At 47.8% G+C, this 21,784-nt stretch overlaps 1 protein-coding gene across 1 annotated transcript in view; it reads right to left on the bottom strand.

Moving 5' to 3' along the window:
- Window positions 1-488: 488 nt before the first annotated feature.
- The window catches only part of LOC112114870 (LIM/homeobox protein Lhx4), a 69,678-nt gene continuing 48,382 nt past the window's right edge, over window positions 489-21,784 (bottom strand). The window contains exons 3-6 of the mRNA XM_026655546.1: window positions 18,646-18,848; window positions 3,844-3,998; window positions 2,956-3,127; window positions 489-883 (exon numbers count right to left, since the gene is read on the bottom strand). Of these exons, the coding sequence (XP_026511331.1) occupies window positions 489-883; window positions 2,956-3,127; window positions 3,844-3,998; window positions 18,646-18,848 (925 nt within the window). The remainder of the gene's footprint in view (window positions 884-2,955; window positions 3,128-3,843; window positions 3,999-18,645; window positions 18,849-21,784) is intronic.

Raw genomic sequence — 21,784 nt, 5'->3', positions numbered from 1 at the left:
GTCAGTTCAACTGCCCATGCACAGTCAATTCCTGATAAGAACAAGGGTTTTGGAGGCATTTATAATTTGTTCAACTCCAAGTAAGAGAGCACCAACTGACCTGGAGTTCATAATAGCCAAGATCTGCTGAGCCAGCCAACCTGTGCTTCAAAAGCACTCAACAGCAAAGAGTCTTTGACCTGGAGAGAATCAATGAGTTTGTGTTTTACTATGAGCGTGAAAACCTAGAATCAGATACTTTATGCCAGTGTGCTGTGTTCAGAAGGGTGTCTCCTGCCCTCCCACTCCCCAAGTGAAAAGGAAAAAACCACCACGCTATCATTTCACAACCCTCCAGGAGCCAGTGGTGGATTCCCATTGAAAATAATGGAAATTTTCCGGTGCAATATGTCTGGGATTCTTGAAGGTCGCTTGTTGTCTCTTTTGCTAGTTTGAGCACACTTGCAGGCCAAAAGAATGAGTGGGACGGGGTGGGAAGCAGGAGATGCTTAAAAAGGAGGATGATCCATTTCATCAAGCCAAGAAGCAGGACTTGTTGGAAAGTCTGGATAGCCTACACTGCTTCCTGTAGAAATATCAGAGGTTGGTCCCCCAGCCATTGCTCTGAGTGTCTGGCTCACCCCCTGCCCTCCATGTGCTATAATTCCCAAATTAGTGTCCATTGTGTAATCCAGACCATTGAGCAATGGAGTATGGGCAGGAAGGGACGATATGGAAGATGGAGACTGAGGAATTCCATAGGGGCTTCCATCCCTCAAGTCCTGGTAAGATTGTCCTGTCCCATCCATGGAGTAGCTTCCGTTCATTAACTGTCCACTAGCAACATCCCCAACATTGCTGTAAATTCTATTGGTGTGGCCAAGCTCAGAGAGGATCTGATCTTCTGTGAATGAAAGAAGGAAGATTGATTTATGAGTGTAAAACATTCTGTGGTCAGTCAGGGCCAAACGCATTTCTTGAGTAACTTCACTGGAGTCAGTGGGGTTACACCAGGAATGAGCTGGGCCAACAGAGCACATACTCAAAGGAAACTGTCCCTCACTGAAGGCCAGTTGTATGGCATCCCGAGCTAGATTCTCACTTGACACAAGCTGGGGAAGCTCTGTTGCAATAGAACGATGCCAATTTACACCAGCTGCCAATGTGCTCTCCCTGCTCTGCTTAGTACTTAGCCAGAGTAAATAGTGCAACTAATTGAGAATACATTCTGAATGGTACCACAGCTTATTTCTACCCTTTTGCTAACCCCCCACACCTCCCTCTGTTCTTATAGTGCCTTTTGTACAGCTGAACACGAGACAGGATTACTGTAAATCTTTTATTCTTCAGTCATATGAAAGCTGGTGGCACATAACGGCCTCCTTTTGGGAAGGTCTCTTGATTCTCGCCAGATGCATTCGCCCTCATAAAGGGCATCGTAAACTAATTATGGACCAGGCTTGATACACAGGCACTACAGACCAGTTTGGGAGCCATAGCTGGCTCTCATTAGACTATAAATAACCAAATAATTTCCGGTGGCTTGTATATTTGCTGCGATGATTCAAAGGGACCATTTTAAAGTTAAACTATTGTAAAATGATTGCTTTAAAGTTATTTTTTCAACTAGGTTCCATTAAAATGCTGGGGTTTGACTGATCAGAAATACAGGGGGCAGCAGGGAATAGGTTTCTGGCCAGACCTATACAGTATTCGTGATTAGGGTGACCAGATAGCAAATGTAAAAAATCGGGATAGGGGGTGGGGGGTAATAGGAGCCTATATAAGAAAAAGCCCCAAATATCGGGACTGTCCCTATAAAATCGGGACATCTGGTCACCCTGTTCGTGATTCTTTTCACTATATGTGACCCATCCGATCACAGTATAACAATGGCCTAAAAAATAGTCCACAGTGATCGTTGTATTTACACTGCAAACTCCTACTTGAGTGTTCAGACCTGGGTGGGGAACTCCCTGAAGAAAGGCCAGTGACACAGGAAGTGCCTGTGCCCAGCCCACAGAGCCTGCCTGCTTAGCTGGAGCTGCAGACTTATGGTTTCAGCTCTAGAGTTCCCCGGTTCATTTTCCAGTGCACCAGCCAAGGTGGGGGCTGTTACACCATCCTTTTCCAAGTCTCCCTATACAGTCTCTGGGGAACCCCCCTCCATCAGCTGTCAGGCTGCTGCAGTGAGTCTTGACAACAGCTGAAATCCAGCTGTCATGGAAGAGGGTCCAAGTCCACTGAGCTGTGCCAGCCTGCAGGTGGCTGCTGATGTGGATCCGAGGGGGAGTTTATTAACGTATTGAGGCAGGTGAGTTTCCAGCAGGGACTAGCCATTCATGCAGATACGAATCGCATTGCCAGGGATGTTAGCTCAGATACACTTTTCATGGGCTATCAGTCCTCAGGCTTCAGGGGAGGGACTGATCATGAGCAGAGATGAGGAAAATATTTCCCTTCATAATATTCTATTACACAGTGAGGTGCATCCTAAGTTCATTCCACCTTGCCCTGATGCATCCCCTCACTAGAGGGACCATTGCTCTAGGCCAGCACGGCAGTTCTTTTTTGGGGAAGTTCCCCTGGGAGCTGCAGACCCTTTGCTGGGGCTCAGAAGGGACACCCCCTTAGTAAGTGCATGTCAGTTCCTAGCTCCATTGCTAGAGGGGTTTCTGGCCATGCAGGATACAGGCCAGTAATTAATCATTTTCCTCTAGTGCAGAAAGCCCCAAGGAGCCACCAGCCATGAGATTAACTCGTATGTCTTCAGATGGGACATTGGTTTCAAGGATCATTCCCGTTTCTGGTGCAAGAGAAATCCAGGCATTCTTCTCAATGTGGGATGCTGAGCTGTGCCTAAGCGCAGGAAATCATCCCACTCTGCAGGAACCCCCTGGGGCCCAACCTTTGCAACCCATCTCTTCCCACCTTCACCACCCCCCACCCTCCACCCGGCCTTCCTGCCCTGCTCACCTCGGAAGCTCAGCTCACTGTCACTAACCCCACAGTCCTCCGCAGAGCTCTCCTTCTCGTGTTTGCTGCCCCCGCGGGTCCTCTTCACGCTCTTGTAGAACTGGCCCCAGCGGTGCCGCCCAGCATCCTTCTTCAGCCGTTTTTCTTTGGCCCGCCTGTTTTGAAACCAGACCTGGAGAGACAGAGTCCCAGAAGGCACTGAAAGGAGCACGCGCAGGGAGAAAAAGATTGGCCTGGACAGAAAAATTCAGGGCTGGCTCCGAACCTCCCTGAAGTTCAAGATGGTTCAGACCCAGGAGCCCAGTTACCCTGCAGCTTAGGGTGCCAAGGCTGGTGGATTCAGAGCTGAACTTTGCCCTAGTCTGATGGGTTCCAGGTTGGATACAGCATGTAGAAATGGGCCCGAGCCACAACGCCCAGATCCAGTTCTGCATCCAAACTTCCCCAAGGCTCAGACCCAGTATTCAGCATTTCAGGCCCATAGAGTGGGTCAGTTGCCTCCCGCCCAATGGCAGATCTCCTTGGGATATGCATCCAAACATGCAGTACCTGTTTTTTGCTGGCATTGCAAACTCACATCTAATTCACTGCTTACTGCTAATAACCAGGGAGATTTAACTCATTGGTTCGGATCCTGTGCTATGATCAAGGTGGTGGACAGATGCATCCCCTGGAGCCCTGGGGCAGTGCACATGTTCAGCAGTCCAGCCACGGGCTGTCAGTCACAGGATGGGGGCCTTACTGCTTATCCAGCTTTCTGGCCTGGCTTCCTTCCATGCTACCTTGGAATTCAGTGCGGGGGTTGTGCACTGTCAGGGGAATGTGATGTGCACAGCTTGGTCGGGACAAGGAGGGAATGGAAAAATACTTCAACCGCAGCGGTCTCACCTGCACCACCCTCATGTCCAGCCCTGTCTCCGAGGACAGCTGCTCCCGCACGTGCCTGGCGGGTTTGGGGGAGTTTTTATAGGCATTTTTTAACGTTTCCAACTGTTTGGCTGTGATGGTGGTTCGTGGCCTCTTGGCTCCAGCTTCTGAATCATCTGGAATAGAACAATTTCTTACCAGTATGGAACGGATAGCACAAAATAGAAGCTGGCCAATGACCAGCACAGAAGGAAAGTCAAAATCTAAAGCAAGATGCAGTTGATTTTAATTAGCCTTAGCTGCAGCCGGGAGGGGTGGGGGTGGGAGATAGGGGGCTTGCAAAATTCAGCCCTCATTTTTCAGTGACTTTGCCTTGATAAAACGTGGCCTTCCAGGTCTCCAAGGACACAGTGTGACGATGCTCCTCTTTCAACACGGAAAGCCTATCTAAGGTCCTTATCTGGTCCCTGTGACCCTAGTATCTGAGCGCCATGCACTCTGTAATGTATTTACCCTCACCGCACCCCTGGGAAGCAGGGCAGTGCTATTATTCCCATTGTACAGAGTGGGAACTGAGGCACAGATCCTCATAGGTATTTAGGTGCCTCACTCCCATTGATTTCCCTGAGGGTGAGGCACCTAAATACCTTTGAGGATCTGGGCCTAAGTGACTTGCCCACACATGAAGTTTGTAGCAGAGCAGGGAGCTGAACATGGGGCTGCTGAGTCCCCGTCTTGCATCCTAACCACCAGACCATCCTTCCTCTCATAAGGATGGACCTGAGAACATTTTAATCCCTTTCCTTCCAATATAACAACTCATTTTAAAAGTTCCGTAGTCTACCAGACACATTTTAAAAAGGGGTCTCATTTATGAGTTAGGGCAACCCCTCAGCTGGAAAAAGTTCATTGCTCCCACACGTTAGGCACGTATCTGGTGGTCATCGCCAGTGTGGACATAGATGGTGGAAGTGGTGCAGTTTTTCTATATCACATAATGTTTAAACGTTATTGGGCAACCAAACCAAAAAAAATCATAAAATCACAAAAAGGGCCATAACTTGAAGAAACAGTCTAATTTTGACCAAAATTGGCAGAAAGCTTTTAAATACAACTGATTGTGCAACTATGTCCTCAAACTAGTACTGTTTTGGAAATTTTGGGAAATATTTTGTCCCATGTGATATATTTTATGCATTTTCCTGTACTTTTTTGCCTTCAATTCAAGCAAAAGTCTGTGGTCGCACAACAGTATAAGCTTTTTTGTACCATGTAATACATCTAAATATTTGTCATTATTTGTAGAAAAGTTTTTCTGTCTGCTATTTTATGAATATTGGCTACTGTCCAATGACTCCTCCACTGACAACTGATGTTAACACAGTGCACACCAGGATGAAATGTTTTCAGGATATGTTCCACTCTCTGGGCCAAGACTGGACCTGTGTCGTGTATGATGAAGCAATCTACTGCAAAGCACTGTTAATTAAATGGAGGAATCAAAACAGATTTGACGATGACCACCTTGAGAAGGGAGGCATGCATCATGTAGCAAATGTCATGTGTGATACAGGCAGTGTGATGCAGGAGAGTGGGTTTGAAGACATCCTTGTGGAAGCCAGCATCTGTGGTGCTTCAGCCATGCTCTAAGAGGGAAAGCATATATCCATGGCATTAGAATCCACAAACTTATGAATGAGGCGATGACTCACTTGAAGTGGGTGGCACTTGGCGATTCCGTGCACAATGATGATTCTTCCAGAAGATGAGAAATGACACATCTTGGAGAAGGCTCGAACATGTATTGAAGCATTTGAAGATGTGGAGCAGGCTCACAGAGAAAACAGATTGGAAGCACAGAATGCTCTGGCAGACTTGATGAACAGCACCCAAGCATTGCACCGGCTCATGGTTACTTCCGATACCCAAGGAAAAAACTGTTCAGATACATTTCCATTCTGGAAAAACTACATTGCTCCTAATCACTGATGGATTATATAGCAGCAAAGAGAGGCAATAACAAGTCCATGGAGCTTGAGACATTTGCAGAGATGATCCCACTATGACAGAGTGGTCATATGAATTATGCCAGATGGGTTGTGTAAATGTAGCAGAAGCCAGATCTCTGGAGGAGAAGCCAGATATAGATTGTGCCCAAGCTGATAGGAAGCAGTGTACCAGACTGCCAGACTCTTCAGTGGGGTCTTACACTGTGACATGGCCATTGAGCAATCTCTGAACAAGGACTGTAGGAATCATCAGCATCTTTGCACAAAAGATACGGCTCTGACCAAGGATTACCTGACTGTACATTTTAAGGCAGCTGTAACAGCTGTGACAAAACAAAGGTGTGGAATTCAGCCTTCGATCTCCACAAAGAAGCTACCACAAAGCACATGGCTGCAGATGAAATTGCTGTCCAAGGTATTATGTTTTGTGACCTAAAGAATGACAAATCCATTTAGCACTGAACCTGGAACAAGCCCACACAACAGTCACTTGTGAACATTTCAATGTCTACTGTGGCTCCATCTGAAAGTGCAGGTTTGTGCATGATAAGAGAGACTGGCACGCGATAAATGAAGCCGTTCGTAACCAGGAGGCTGCAAAGGGGCGAGGGAGACCTCTTTGAGCCCATAGAAAGGCATAATCTCAAATCATAATCTCACAATCAAACAAAAGAAGAAGCAGTCAGCACAAGCGATAACTATTGATCGTCAGATATTCAGCAAGCTGACAGTTTTTTTGCCCAGTCCAGAGATGTTGATATCCAGGGTTTGATGACACGTGAGCTGGCACCTGTCCCACTTTCCCTCTTCAACTTGGGTGGATCTCTAAGAAAGGCCCAAAAGAGCAACACACTGTCTTGGCTGGAGAAAAATCTGTCAATGGTTGAGCTACCAGCATCTGATGAGCGAACGTCAGCTATTCTTGAACTCGGGATGCTTCTGCTGATGGTGTGCAATGATACTGCCAAGTGCAAAACTACTGGGGAGCTGACTGATCAGCTGCTGCACACTATCCTCAGACTGCAATGTCAATACACTGCTATTGTGGGTGACAATTATGCAAATGAAGAATCAATCAAATCTGGTGAGAGAGCCCGCAGGGGGAATATCCAAATACAAGATGCTCGGAGCCCCCACTGTGTTCACACCATTACCAAAGTAACGCTTGCAGATGATATCAAATTCAAAGAATAAATCTAACATTGCACGTTTTCTCCTCAGTGACTGGCTTGTGAAGTGTGGACAGAGATTGTCACCTGGTCGTGACATGTACTTTGCTGGTGGGTTTCACCACATCACACGTGCAGTGAAAGCAGTGCCTGGCAACCATACTGCAATACCAGAACTCGAGGAAGCAGTTTCACGCATGTTCTTGCATGTTGCTCATGCAAAGCAAACACTCGGAGCAAGTGGGGTGCTGATGTGGTGCTTGGACTCAGATGTTTCGTCCATGTACCCAAAATATTGCTCTATTCTTGGCAGAGATTAATTCTTTTTCAAAACTGGGGTCAGACAAAAGATGAGGCTCATTCCCATGAATGGAGTGGCTGGAGCTAGGAGTGGACGTGTCTCAGATGCTGCCAAACATTCATGCTGTCACTGGTTGTGATGACTCTACTTCAGCTTTCAGTGGCATGGGGGAAAAGAGATGGCTGAAGGCAGCAGCACCCAGAGCACTGTGTGGTGAAGGAGTTTAGAGCTCTTCTCCCCCTCCGCCATCCCCTCCCCAGGCAGCAAGACCATGGGGGAAGGGATGCTCCACAATATGTGTCTCACACCCCCAACCCCCAGGTTCAGGCTTCTGTGTCTATGGCATGCACTGAGACTGCTTGTTCTCAATTTCCCACCCTGCTCTTGGGTGCGAGGCTGTGGTCTACTGATGGTGTCTATTCTGCATTCCCCACCCTGATCTCAGTGCTTGTGGCATTCACAAAGCCAGCCCATTCTCAGCTCTCTTGGTCTTGGTGATGTGTCTGTGGTATGAACCAAGCATGCCCATTCTCACAACCCTTCTCATCCAGTCTCAGGGCTGCATGCCTGTGGCATGCCCATTTTCAGCTCCCTTACAGTCACAGTGCTGTTTCCTGTAATATGGTATATTACATATACCTGGCAAGCAATATAAAAGGCAAGAGGAGGTTCTTTAAATACATTAGGAGCAAGAGAAAGATTATTAACGTTAATGATAACCAGATACTCAAAACAATATTGACAACTGGGGGAAGGAATGCAAGCCACAATAGGGAAAGAGCAGGTTAAAGAATTTTTAGGTAAGTTAGATGTGTTCAAGTCAGTAGGGCCTGATGAAATTCATCTTAGCGTTCTTAAGGAACTAACTGAAGCAATCTGGGAGCCATTAGCAATTATCTTTGAAAATTCTTGGAGGATGGGAGAGGTCCCAGAAACCTAGAGAAGGGCAAACATAGTGCCTGTGATGGGTTGAATCACAGAAACCCCCTTGGGGCTGCCAACTGATGTGCCAAGACTACTTCTGCCCCTGCTTTCCTGCCCTGGCAGCTTAGGACTTCAGTGCCCTGCCCGGTTTGAGCCAGACCCAGGGTCTGAACCACGTCCCCTAACAGCTGTAGGCTTAACTGAAAGCAACTTACAGAAGTGTTCCTGTCTTTAACACTCAGATGTCCAACTCCCAATTGGGTCCAAACCCCAAATAAATCCATGTTATCCTGTATAAAGCTTATACAAGGTAAAATCATAAACTGTTCGTCCTCTATAACACTGATAGAGAGATATGCACAGCTGTTTGCCGCCCCAGCTATTAATACATACTCTGAGTTAATTAATAAGTAAAAAGTGATTTTATTAAATACAGAAAGTAGGATTTAAGTGCTTCCAAGTAGTGACAGACAGAACAAAAGTGAATTACCAAGTAAAATAAAATAGAACATGCAAGTCTATGTCTAAGAAACTGAATACAAATAAAACCTCACCAGTTCCAGTAAACTTCCTTTTACAGACTAGTCTCCTGCTAGTCTGGGTCCAGCAATCACTCACATCCCCTGTAGTTACTGTCCTTTGTTCCAGTTTCTTTCTGGTATCCTTGGGGGTGGAGAGGCTATCTCTTTAGCCAGCTGAAGACAAAATGGAGGGGTCTCCCACTGGCTTAAATAGACTTTCTCTTGAGGGTGGAGACCCCCTCCTCTCTCCTATGCAAAGTCCAGCTTTAAGATGGAGTTTTGGCGTCACATAGACAAGCCACATGTCCATGCATGACTCAGTTTTTACCAGCCAAGCCACATTCCTGGCAAGGCTCGGATGTGGATTGGCATCTTCAAGTTCATTGTTGGCTTAAGTGGTTTTTGATTGGGCACTTAATTTGCACTTTTCTTAAAAAGCTGACCAAATGCTCTACTAGGCTAGTTAAAATCAAGCAAGTATACAGCCAATACTCCTAACTTCAAATACAAAAATGATACATGCATACAAATAGGATTAATAGATTCAGGAGATCATAACCTTTACAGAGATATGTTACATGGCATATGTAGCACAAAACATTTTAGTTAGGTCATATATACCTTCATAAGCATATTCCATAAAGCCTTATGGGGGGAACTGTCACAGTGCCTATCTTTAAAAAGGAGAACAAGGAGGACCTGGGGAATTATAGATCTGTCTGCATAACTTCAATATCTGGAAAGATACTGGAGCAAATTATTAAACAATCAGTTTGTAAGAACCTGGAGGATAATAGGGTTGTAAGTAATAGTCAGCATGGATTTGTCAAGAACAAATCAGGCCAAAACAACTTAATTTTCTTCTTTGACAGGGTTACTGATGTAATGGAGAGGGGGGAGCAATAGATGAGATATACCTTGATTTTAGAAAGGCTTTAGACACAGTCTCACATGACATTCTCGTAAGCAAACTAGGGCAATGCGGTGTTAATAAATTTACTATAAGATGGGTGCACAACTGGTTGAAAGACCGTACTCAAAGAGTAGTTATCAATGGTTTGCTGTCAAGTTGGGAGAGCGTATCAAGTGGAGGTACACAGGGACAGGGGTCAGTCCTTGGTCCGATACTATTCGATATTTTCATTAATGACTTGGATAACAGCGTGGAGAGTATGCTTATAAAATTTACAGATGACACCAAGCTGGGAGGGTTTGCAGGCACTTTGGAGGACAGGTTTAAATTTCAAAATGACCTTGACAAGTTGGAGAATTGGTCTGAATTCAACAAGATGAAATTCAATAAAGACAAATGCAAAGTACTTCACTTAGGAAGGAAAAATCAAATGCACAACTACAAAGTGGGGAATAACTGGCTAGGTGCTAGTACTGCTGAAAAGGATCTGGGGGCTAGAGTGGATTACAAACTGAATATGAATCATCAATGTGATGCAGCTGCAAAAAAGGCTAATATGATTCTGGGGTGTATTAAGAGGAGTGTCATATGTAAGAACAGGAGGAGTTGTCCTGCTCTACTTGGCACAGGTGAGGCCCCAGCTGGGTACCATAATTTAGGAAGGATGTGGACAAACTGGAAAAAGTCCAGGGGAGAGCAACAAAAATGATAAAATATTTAGAAAACCTGACCTATGAGGAAAGGTTAAAAAATCTGGGCATGTTTAAAGAAGACTGGGTGGGAACCTGATAACAGTCTTCCAATATGTTAAGGGGTGTTATACAGAGGACAGTGATCATTTGTTCTCCATGTCCACTGAAGGTAGGACAAGAAGGGGCTTAATCTTCATTGAAGCTTTTAAAAACAAGGTGGACAAACACCCGTCAGGGATGGTCTAGCCTTACTTGGTCTTGCTTCAGCACTGGAGGGGGGCTGGACTTGATGACTTCCAGAGGTTCCTTCCAGCCCTACATTTCAGTGAGGGTTTCTTAGTCTTGCTTTGGCCCATTTCTATGCTCACCTCCCCTGTCTGTCAGCACAGTGGCCCAGTGCCACAAACAGCCTTAGGTGTAGCAATACTCAGCATTGCCACTCCTAACTTTTAGATGCCTGGAAAAAATCACAATGGACGTCCCAAAGCCTGAGTTAGACTCCTCGGCTCCCTCGTCAATGACTGGAGGGAGAGAGCGAGAGAGTGGCACCTAAGAAGGGGAGCCACAAAAGCCGGCATGCTAGGCAGGGAGCAGTCTAAGCTAGCCCCTGGGAGATGCTGAGCAGAGGGGTTGTGCTAAGCCCTGCCCCTTTCAGGGAGGTCAGGGCCTAGCTCTGCTTGAGCGCCACCTCCAGGAACCCCTCATAGAATCACTGAATATTAGGGTTGGAAGAGACCTCAGGAGGTCATCTAGTCCAATCACTTGCTCAAAGCAGGACCAATTCCCAACTAAATCATCCCAGCCAGGGCTTTGTCAAGCTGGGCCTTAAAAACCTCTAAGGATGGAGATTCCACCACCTCCCTAGGTAACCCATTCCAGTGCTTCACCACCCTCCTAGTGAAATAGTGTTTCCTAATATCCAACCTAGACTTTCCCCTCTGCAACTTGAGACCACTGCTTCTTGTTCTGTCCTCTGCCACCACTGAGAACAGCCGAGCTCCATCCTCTTTGGAACCCCCCTTCAGGTAGTTGAAGGCTGCTATCAAATCCCCCCTCACTCTTCTCTTCTGCAGACTAAATAACCCGTTTCCTCAGCCTCTCCTCGTAAATCATGTGCCCCAGCCCCCTAATAATTTTTGTTGCCCTCCGCTGGACTCTCTCTAATTTGCCCCATCCCTTCTGTAGTGGGGGGCCCAAAACTGGACACAATACTCCAGGTGTGGCCCCCCAGTGCCGAATAGAGGGGAATAATCACGTCCCTCGATCTGCTGGCAATGCTCCTACTAATACAGCCCAATATGCCATTGGCCTTCTTGGCAACAAGGGCGCACTGCTGACCCCTATCCAGCTTCTCGTCCACTGTAACCCCCAGGTCCTTTTCTGCTAAACTGCTCCTTAGCCAGTCAGTCCCCAGCCTGTAGCGGTGCATGGGATTCTTCTGTCCTAAGTGCAGGACTCTGCACTTCTCCTTGTTGAACCTCATCAGATTTCTTTTGGCCCAATCCTCTAATTTGTCTAGGTCACTCTCGACCCTGTCCCTACCCTCCAGCATATCTACCACTCCCCCCAGCTTAGTGTCATCTGCGAACTTGCTGAGGGTGCAATCTATCCCATCGTCCAGATCATTAATAAAGATGTTGAACAAAACCGGCCCCAGGACCGACCCCTGAGGCACTCCGCTTGATACTGGCTGCCAACTAGACATGGAGCCATTGATCACTAGGCAATCAGGTTGGTGAGGCTCTCACCTGGCCTCAGGTGACTTGAGTAACTAAGTTGTTTCCTGTGAGATTCTTAGGTACCTGCCTAACACCCAAACAGCTGAGAGGGCTGGGGGCAGGAGGCAGAGGTTAGGACATTCATCTGTCTTGTGGGGGACCCTGGTTCAATTTCCCTTGCTGACCAATGAGGAGAAGGGCGTCTTCCACCTCTCAGCTGTGTGCACTAATCACTGGGCTATGGGAATATACTGATTGGGGGGAGGGTGGATGTCCCCTCAGTCTTGCTTGTTGAAGCTGTTCTACTTTAACTAACTATCATTTGGACATAGGTGCCAAGTCCAGGGGTGCTGTGGGGCTGGAGCACCCAGGGAAAAAAAATAGTGAGTGCTCAGCTCCCTCTGTCAACCCCGTGGGTCTGCGCCTCCCCCCTCTTCCCCAGCACCTCCCGCCCACTGCAGATCAGCTGTTCAGCGGCGTGCAGGAGGCGAAGGGGAGGAGCAGGAGCAGGAAGAGGCAGGATGGGGGCTTGGGGAAAGGGGGGGAGTGGGGCGGAGCCGGGGTCGAGCACCCCCTGGGAGCTAAGTAAGTTGGTGCCTGTGCATTTAGGCCAACAAAAGAGTGAGACTCACTCTATAGTCTAGTGATTAGGCTACTCAGCTGGGCTGTGGGTGAACCTGGGCCAAATCCCCTCTCTGCTTGTTAGGAAGAAGTTTGACCAGGCATCTTCTCCCTCCAGGTAACTGCCCTAAGACGTAGGGGATGCCTGGTCAAACGCCTTTGCAGAGGGATTTGCCCTGGGGTCGCCCACAGCCTGGGTACCCCTGCGGAGAAAAGAGTTATTTGCATGTTTGCTGTGCCCCCATTTAAAAGTGGAGCAGCTGCTCAGACTAGCCCTGTGACATGGGCACTTACGCTGCTCACGTGGAGATTTCCCACATCCAAGGTGAGGCCCCTCACCACCAGAGAGGGCTTCTTAGTCTTGCTTTGGCCCAATTAATATGCAATTAAAGCAGACCAGCTGCAACAGAAAAGACATCAGAGTACCCCACAGTCCAGTAGTTAGGCCAGTCACGTCACAGGTAGGAGCTCATTCTTCAAAGCCCAACTCATCAAGGGCCTTGAACCACAATCTCCCACAGCGTGGGATGATCCCCCAAACCATGGCACTATAGAAGGTTCAGGCTGCCTGTGCCCCAGTTCTTAGTTCAGTCAAGTGAACAGCTTCAACAAGAGCTGAAAAGCAGCCCCTGCGTGAACAGCCTCTGCTTCAGTGATCGGGGACTCGCTTGAGCGCTGGCAGATCCCATGTCAAATCCCTTGTCAGCAGGCAGAGGGTGGGGGGATTGAACCCCCCCGTGACATGAGTACCCTAACTACTGGCTATCAGTTATGTGGGGGAGCTGCGCCCCCTCTCAGGACACGTGTCATTCAAACCCCTTCTCTTCATCAGGCAGAGGGTGGCACGTGGGCCAGGCTCTCCTGTACTCTAACCATGGAACTAAACGTTACACCGGAGTGTAGTTTGGTGGCCTCTGACCAGCCCTACCAGCTCTGATTTGACGTGTGCTGGGGCTTAGGCATGAGCTAAGCTGCTGGTGCCTAGCATGAGGCAGTTGGACTCATGCTCAGAAGCAGAACAATAGGCACCGAGGGAACTTTCAGAGCAAAAACGTAGGGTTGGGTGGCAGCCGAGCAGGGGTTTTGTGGATCGCAGTGGTGCTAAAACTAGGACTTAGGGCTCACGTGCCAATGGTCTGGCCTGAGTGTGCCCCTTCTTAACTCCCCGAATTCTGTGACACACACAGTCTCAGTTCACTCCCCTGCTCAGCACTGCACTGCACTGCTGCATCAGCACTGTCTGCACCTCCAACTTCAACACTGCTGGAGTTCCATAACTTGCCCCATTGAAAATAACAGGTCAGGCAGGCGCTGGTCACCAGAAAAAACCTCCCCCCCCCCAAAATTGTACCCTATTCTAGGTCTTCAGCTGGCATATCAGTGCTCAAGCCAATCTGGCACTGCATTTGCATTTTGGAGCACTTTAAAATTAAACACAGGTCATTTGCCAGGAGAGGAAGGGAGCTGTACCTCAGGGCTACTTGACCATGATCCCAAATTTGCACCAGTATTGGTACCCAAGGCCTTCTAGGAGCCTACAACCATCCAAGTCAACCTGACTGGCTGTTAGAGCACTTTAAATAGACGTGCTACTGTAGCCTTGGTGTGTCTTGTGCCTGGTGGCATTCTAGGTCTGGCTCACAGCAGCACCACTTTGAGTCTAATAATGCTGAGAGTGTTGGGCTTGGAGCTGTGTGTTGGTCAGATCAGAGGAAGGCAACTCAGACACATTCTGTGGGGATACTGCTCATCCCCCCCCCTAGATTTGTGCAAAAGAAAAGTGGTTTCTTCCCAGTTTAAGAACAGGTGTGAAATCTCAGGTGTGGTGTGTCTGTTCTTTATAAGCTTGTGTCCATTACCTACAGCGTGGAGGGCAAAGAGCACGATTTGAGGACTTCAATAACTCAGACATCGGTTAGGGGTTTGTTACGGGAGTGGGTGGGTGAGATTCTGTGGCCTGCATTGTGCAGGAGGTCAGACGATGATCATAATGGTCCCTTCTGACCTTAAGTCTATGAGTCTATGAGCAGAAACACTCACAATGATACGACAGTCTAGAAGACAGAATGGTGTTATAAATTAGGACCATTACTTTGAATTCATGGCATGGACAGACCCGACCTAACCTGAGAGTTAATGAAGAACCCAGCAGTTGCTGAATCAAGCAGGTCTTGCTCAGTATCGCTAACAAGATTTGAAGGCAGATAACTGCAGCTTTTTCTGATTCAGCAGCCTATGGCTCACTGGTCTCTTTATTGTATTGTGGCACAACCAGCGAGCATCTCTGGAGAACATGTGCTATGCATTGTTTGTTACGAAAAACCATTTAGGGATCTGGGGCCATTTAGGGATCTGGGGCCATTTAGGGATCTGGGGCAAAAATCTGTCAGGGACAGTACTTGGTCCTGCTGTGAAGGCAGGGGACTGGACTCGATGACCTTTCAGGGTCCCTTCCAGTCCTACACTTCTATGATTCTATGAAAAGTGTCATCAACATTGGCCTCCTTCAGGCTGCACCTGAAATTATCAGTTACACATAGGGAATCATGCAACAGTTCGGTATCTTCAAGTGTCCCCTGCCAATGCTGGATGGGTGGTAGTACGGACACCTTGTTTCTCAAATGATGCTGCTACCTGCTCACTTTTGTGCCATGTAGTTGTGAAAGTACTTGTGCAACAAGGTGATACAAATGCCACCGGGAAGAGCTGGTGTGCTCTGATGCATGCAACTGTGACAGTGACAAGTCCAGCAACAGAGTATTGGACACATCAGACACAGATTCTGAGGGGGAATAGAAATGGGTCATCTATGTACAAATCACTGTGACTATTTCTGTGAGTAAAGGTAACGTAAAGGGGTGTTGCATTAAACATTCCATAGGTCATGTAGGGGTCACATAAGAATACATGGTTATACTTTGGTATTCACATAATGTATTCATACAAGACATTCAACAGCCCTTCTACTAAGTCATTACTGTTCTAGAAGTAGTTTACATATATTGTCATTGTAGTCAGTGATAGTAAGAAGATAATTACATACCATGTGTGTGTTAGACTTATGGCTCTAACCAAACAGAGAACATCAAAAAATATGTTTTATAATTAGGGGGTAGAGGTCTCATTATCTGCATAACTTCAGAAAAATAGCAGACAGAAAACCTTTTCTCAAATTAGTACATTCTACACATAATGACAAATATTTTGATGTATTACATGATATAAACAAGCTCATACTGTCCTGTGACTACAGACTTTTGCTTTAACTGAAAGCAAAAAAGTACAGGAAAAAGGATAAAATATATCAGCTGGGGCGAAATATTTCCCGAACTTTCCCAAACAGTACTTGTTTGAGTGTATCATTGCATGATCAGTTGTATTTAGAAACTTTCTGCCAATTTTGGTCAAAATTAAACTATATTTCTACGAGCTAGGACCCTTTTGGTGATTTTCTGATTTGTTCAGATTGGATGCCCGATAACATTTAAACATTACATGACAGAAAAACTGCACCACTTCCAACATCTCTATCCGCCCCGGTGATGCCCACCAGGTGTGTTTCTAACATGGTAGCAATGACATTTTCCTAGCTGACAGGTTACCCCTTAGTGCCCAAAACAGGTTCTGGCTGGTAGACTGTTTTTCCAGACGAATGCCACGGAGGCCTTCAGAAATAATACTGCAAGCTGGGAGGGGCCATGTTTGGTTTTGACCATAAAGCTATATGGCAGCAGTGTGTGGCTCCGCATTGGCTGAGACCAGCACAGAACAAGGGTCTTGCCTAAAATGTCCTTTACTTACAGAACCATGTACAGCTCTGGCTGCACCCACACGACCCAAGTCCTCTCAGATTCGCAGGTGAAATCCCACTGAAATCAGCACAGTGGCACCTGTCTCTTGGACAGGAAACTTTGTGCCTGTCTCCCTCTCTTTCTTACTGGCTATTAGGCCGTCAAACACCGTGACACCGAGGCCATTGCTAGCTCGGGGAGTCAGTAATGGAATCTGAGTAATATTACATTCATGCCCCCCCCCGCCGTCCAGCACAAGTAGGCATTGCATCACCCTAACCAAATTGATTAGGTCAAAATAGAGTCCTTAATTAATGAGAAGTCAGGGCTTGTCAACATGAAATCCATTAAAGACCAGTTCAGTTTTAATTTCAGTCAGGCACCGTTGGGACGTCTCTGTGGATTCATTACTGTTTTGTGATCTATAGTCTCTCCCTCACCCTCCCTCCCCTAGCCTTGTTTTTCACCTCCACTGGCTCTTTAGAGCCCCATTTGGTTCACATGGATAAATGGGAACTTAGGGCCAAATTCAGCTCTAGTGTAAGGTGCAAGGCCGTTGCCTTGGGTGGCGCTGCGCCTGCCTACAGCCCAGCTGAATTTGGTTTGTGCTGTCGATGCTGTCCCTGTGGCTCAAACCTAGGACTGTCCTCTCAATGTTAAACTTCTCTGCATTGTTCTACCAACGTACCACAGCTGTGCCCTTGAGAGGTCACTCGCTTCTAGGGGGAGGGAAATTTGGGGTCTTACTTAATGATTATCTTACTTTACTAACATTGATGACAGCACCGTTCCTTCCAAAGGACCTCAACGTGCTTTACAAACAAAGGAGCAAATTCTCCCCAGGGTTACACCCAGGCAACCTCACTGGGAGTAGCGAACGAGCAGGGTTTGGCCTTGTATATAAAGAGTCACTTCACCAAGCAATGAAGAAGTGCAGCACTGTTTAGCAATGCACAACAGAGGAGTGTCTTGGGGGCAGGAAACGAACCCACATTCCCTTGCCAATTCTCTGACAAGGAGAATTTAAGGTGAAAGGGGATGACCTCACGTTGGAGTTTTGGCCAGGACCCCTGCGCTAACACCCTTTGCCCTTGCAAAAGTCTCATTGCATCTTTAATGGCCAGACGTAGTGAAGACCCCGGATGCATCTTATCCAACAGACAGCACCACCAGCCACACAGTGCCTCCTACCACCGTGCTGGGGGTTGGTTCTATTTAACAAACCAGAGGAAGTTGTACCAGCTCCTCACCCATCACCACCACTTGCTACAAGACTTAGATTTTCCCTGAAGGTCTCCTCTCAAAATACTCATCAGGCCTAGCCCTGTTTAGTTCAGGAGATGCGACCAGAGTGCAGCTCAAGGTGGCATGCTTTCCATATTAGACACCGATCAGCATCTCTAAGCACCTAAAAACCTTTAAAAGTCTGGCCCTATGTGCATTCCCATGCAAACAGGATCTTTATTTTCTAAGAGTCAAGCTCCAACAGCTGTCCGTTCTGCACTGGAGTTTATAATCCTTTCGACCTGACTGTCATTGCCATGGCAGGATTAGAATTTCAGGTGGGCAACAGACAGCAGGAACTTAAAGATACACAGATCCTGTTTACTTGCAAATGTTCCCAGTTACAAAAAAATGGGAGGGAGAGGAATCCAAGGAAAAAGAGGCTCGGAGCCCTGATTTAGCTGTACAGCGCTTAGACACGTGTATAGCTTTATGCATATGAGTGGCCCAACTGATGTCAAAGAGACTGTTTGTGTCTTAAAGTTAGGCCCATGCTTAAGTGCATTGCTGAACCAGGGAATAAGCAAAATTATTTTACAGTAAAACCAGATGAGAGCCTGAAGTTCAGCCCCAGAACCAAACATCCCCACAGCATTGGGAGCTGGATACAGTTCAGAATCTGGATCCACATTCCACAGTTCCTTAACTCAATAACAGACCCTAGCAGGGCCCCTTAAAATCCTAAACATTATAGACAAACCAACTGTCAAAATCTTCATCCAAACACACCCTCACGTGACCCTGAATTTGGCAGATGTCCCCAATCTCTAAAATCAGCTGAACCATAATCCCGGCTCAGACCACCCTCCAGTTGTAGAATTCCCAGTGTCACCTGTTAGGCGTGACCCCTTTCCTTCTCCGTGGTGAGCTCAGCACCTACCGTTCTGCTTGGCTGTCTCGTAGTCCTCCTTGCACACCAGGCGCCCATCTTCCATGAGGTAGAATTCATCGCCTGTGGCCAGCTGGCGGTTGCAGATGATACAGGCAAAGCAGTGCAGGTGATAGACAAAGTCCTGGGCTTTCCGGACCACCTGGGTAGGAGGGATTCCTTGCTGACAGGCTGTGCATTTCGTACCAAAACGCCTGAAAGGAGAACAAGTGGCAGCTCTGACACGGATGGAGCAACAGTGAGGAATAATGCGCCAACTAGCTCGGGAGAGATCTCAGCAGCAGGGGAGTGCTCAGTGCAAGGAGCCTGGGAAGGGGGTGGGAAAGAAGGGGCAGAGTTTAAAACTGCAATCAACCTAATTATGCATGACATTTCACACAGCAAGTCTCTATCTTCTTCAGCATGAAAGACTGGCCTAATGGATCTGAGGAAGGTTTGATTTTAATGGTCCTTTTAACTAATGCTTATAGGCAGTGCGATTTCCCCTGCAAGGACAGTACATATTTCATCCACATTAATACCAAATAAATTCATTACGCGCACGGCTAGCATGATGAATCCCAGATTAATTCAGCATGATAGGGCTGTTACACTGCAATGACACCTGGCAGAGCGCATCTGCCACACAAACGTGTGTCTCAGGCCACGTGAGTGTGTCTGGGCCAGTGACTGTGCCCTGCGGGGAGTGTCTGCACCTGTGTGCATCTGAGCAAGGGGATCTGTGCCAGTGTGGGTGTGCCTGTGAGTATCACTGTGAGCGTGCGCCAAAGCAAGTGTGTGCCTCAGTGTGCAACTGACAGCTCGCACCCGGGCAGCTGGGTCTGATAGCGAGTCCCTTTGTGTGCAAATGGGTTTGTGGCTGCCTGGGGTGGTGCAGCTGAATGTGTCTGTATGGGGTGGGGGGGTCTCTAAAGGTATGTATGTGTACAGCTCACAGTGTGCATTTGACTAAATGTGCTGGGGTGCCTGAGTGGGGGAGGCTGTCTAGGTTGGAGTGAGCATATGGATACAGACTATTGTTTAAATCCAGCTTGTTACCCATGTTTAAAAACACCACATCTGTTGTAGGTTTCACAACATCTATCATTAAATACCCTGGGCTTGATTCTGACCTCACATACCAGTCTGACACCGACACAACCGACTTCCCTGGAGTTACGCCCAGTTGATACAACAATAAGTGTGATGGGAACCAGGCCCTCTGAGGCCAGATCTAACTCACAAAACGAGCCAACTCTGCAGTTATAGCACGATAGCTTCTGAGACAACCACCAGGAGCAGGAGGACAGCCCAATGGCTTGTCTGATGGCAGGGTTGAACCTGATCTTGTTTACTGTCACATGTATTATATATTAGTACTGCAGTAGCAGTTACAGCTGCCCCAAATGAGACCAGGGCCTGGTGTGCCAGGTGTGCCAGCTGCTGTACATACACATAGCAAGAGACAGTCCGTGCCCCCAAAGACCTTACAATCTAAATAGACAACAGTGACAAAGGGGAAACTGAGGCACAGAACAGTGACTTGTCTAAGGTTGCACAGCAGGTTAGTAGCCAAGTCTCCAGATGCTTAGGCCAGTGCCTTACCCACTAGATGGAATTGCCTCAGGTGCACATAGCTATGATACCATTTTAAAAAATCAAACACATAAATAACCAGTGGAGAAACCGACATGTTTCCTGAAGGGGGTGAAAAAAGAGACTTGATCCAATGACTGGCTCCAATGAATGACTGGCTCTTGATGGGGTGACTCATTCCTCCCCTTCTTTCTGATCTTAAGCACTAGGTATTAACAGAGCGTGCTTTCATTCCCACGGTGAGGCACGCATGAACATCACAAATGATGCCGATGCAGAGCATTTTCTTAGCAAAGGACTGATTTCCTGGAGTTGAGTGCAGTCCAATCCGCAACCAACGGGCAAACCACTGAGCTACGGAATTGCAGTGGCCAAAAGCACAGTTTACATACGTGCACTAGAGCCATGAAAGATAATGTCTGGTGTAAATTTAATCGACATGCAGACAGTGATTCATGCCAGGGAGTCACGAGAGCACAAGAAAAATGAAAAATAAATGGACTTCACCACCACAATTTTTAGCAATAGAAGCAATTTCCCTGATTGTAGGATTTACACCACTGGCTAGTGAAAGCAGCTTCAGCTCATCTTTCATGTCCTGCCTGCCCAGGAAAGTCTCTCTATGGCTCCCCCAGCGCTGCAGCTCCTGTACGTGCAGTTACACAATTCACTGGCAGTATAAGGCTTCCCCGCTCGTCTGATTCCCTTATAAACTCCGTTTCTACACTAGACACCTTGCAACCTTAGCCATTCAAACAGCCCCTGCTTGCTCACACACCAACACCTGCACAGCTCTATTCAGCCCCAGTGAGGGAGGGGCACAGTAGCATAGGACACCAATAGGCAAACTAGTAAACACAGCCCAGACAGTGAGCATGCCCAGCAGGGGAGGACCAGGGAATGTGGTGGATGTGCTAATTCAATGCATTCCCCACACAGCTTCAGCCAGAGGCAATTCTATGGCGTGCTAAACTCAGTGTCACGGTGCCCTCCTCATGTAGTGGGAGTTGGTGGAGGGGGTCGGTGCCCCACTGGTGCAGAGTGCATGTGGGTGTATGCAGTTTCCCCACCATTCCTGCCAGAGTGAGTTGAGCACATATATCTACTGTGTGTATAATTTCCATCTAAAGCAACATTAAGGATGCACACTTTGAAAAATAAAAGGTCAGGAAATACAATGCTAAGGCGGCAACAGCAACATTAACTCAGCCACATTGTGCATGCCAGGGCCGGCTCTAGGTTTTTTGCCGCCCCCAAGCAAAAAAATGTTTGGCTGCCGCCCACCCCAGCCCTGGGCTCTAACCCCCCCCCACACACCAGTGCCCTCCCCCACCCGCACCCCCTGCCATTCCAGCCCTGGGCGCTCTCTCTCCCCCGCCACCTGCACCCCCTGCCGCCCCAGCCCTGGGCTCTCTCCCCCCGCACCCACACCCCCTGCCTCCCCAGCCCGGGGCTCTCTCCCCCCCACCCGCACCCCCTGCCTCCCCAGCCCGGAGCTCTCCCCCCATCCCACCCCACCCGCACCCCCCTGCCGCCCCAGCCTGGGGCTCTCCCC

The sequence above is a fragment of the Terrapene carolina genome, unplaced genomic scaffold (genome assembly GCF_002925995.2).
Source record: "Terrapene carolina triunguis isolate 2854851 unplaced genomic scaffold, T_m_triunguis-2.0 Scaffold210, whole genome shotgun sequence".
Taxonomy (NCBI): Eukaryota; Metazoa; Chordata; order Testudines; family Emydidae; genus Terrapene; species Terrapene triunguis.
The sequence above is the reverse complement of the archived record's forward strand: the minus strand, read 5'-3'. Positions and strand labels throughout refer to the sequence as shown.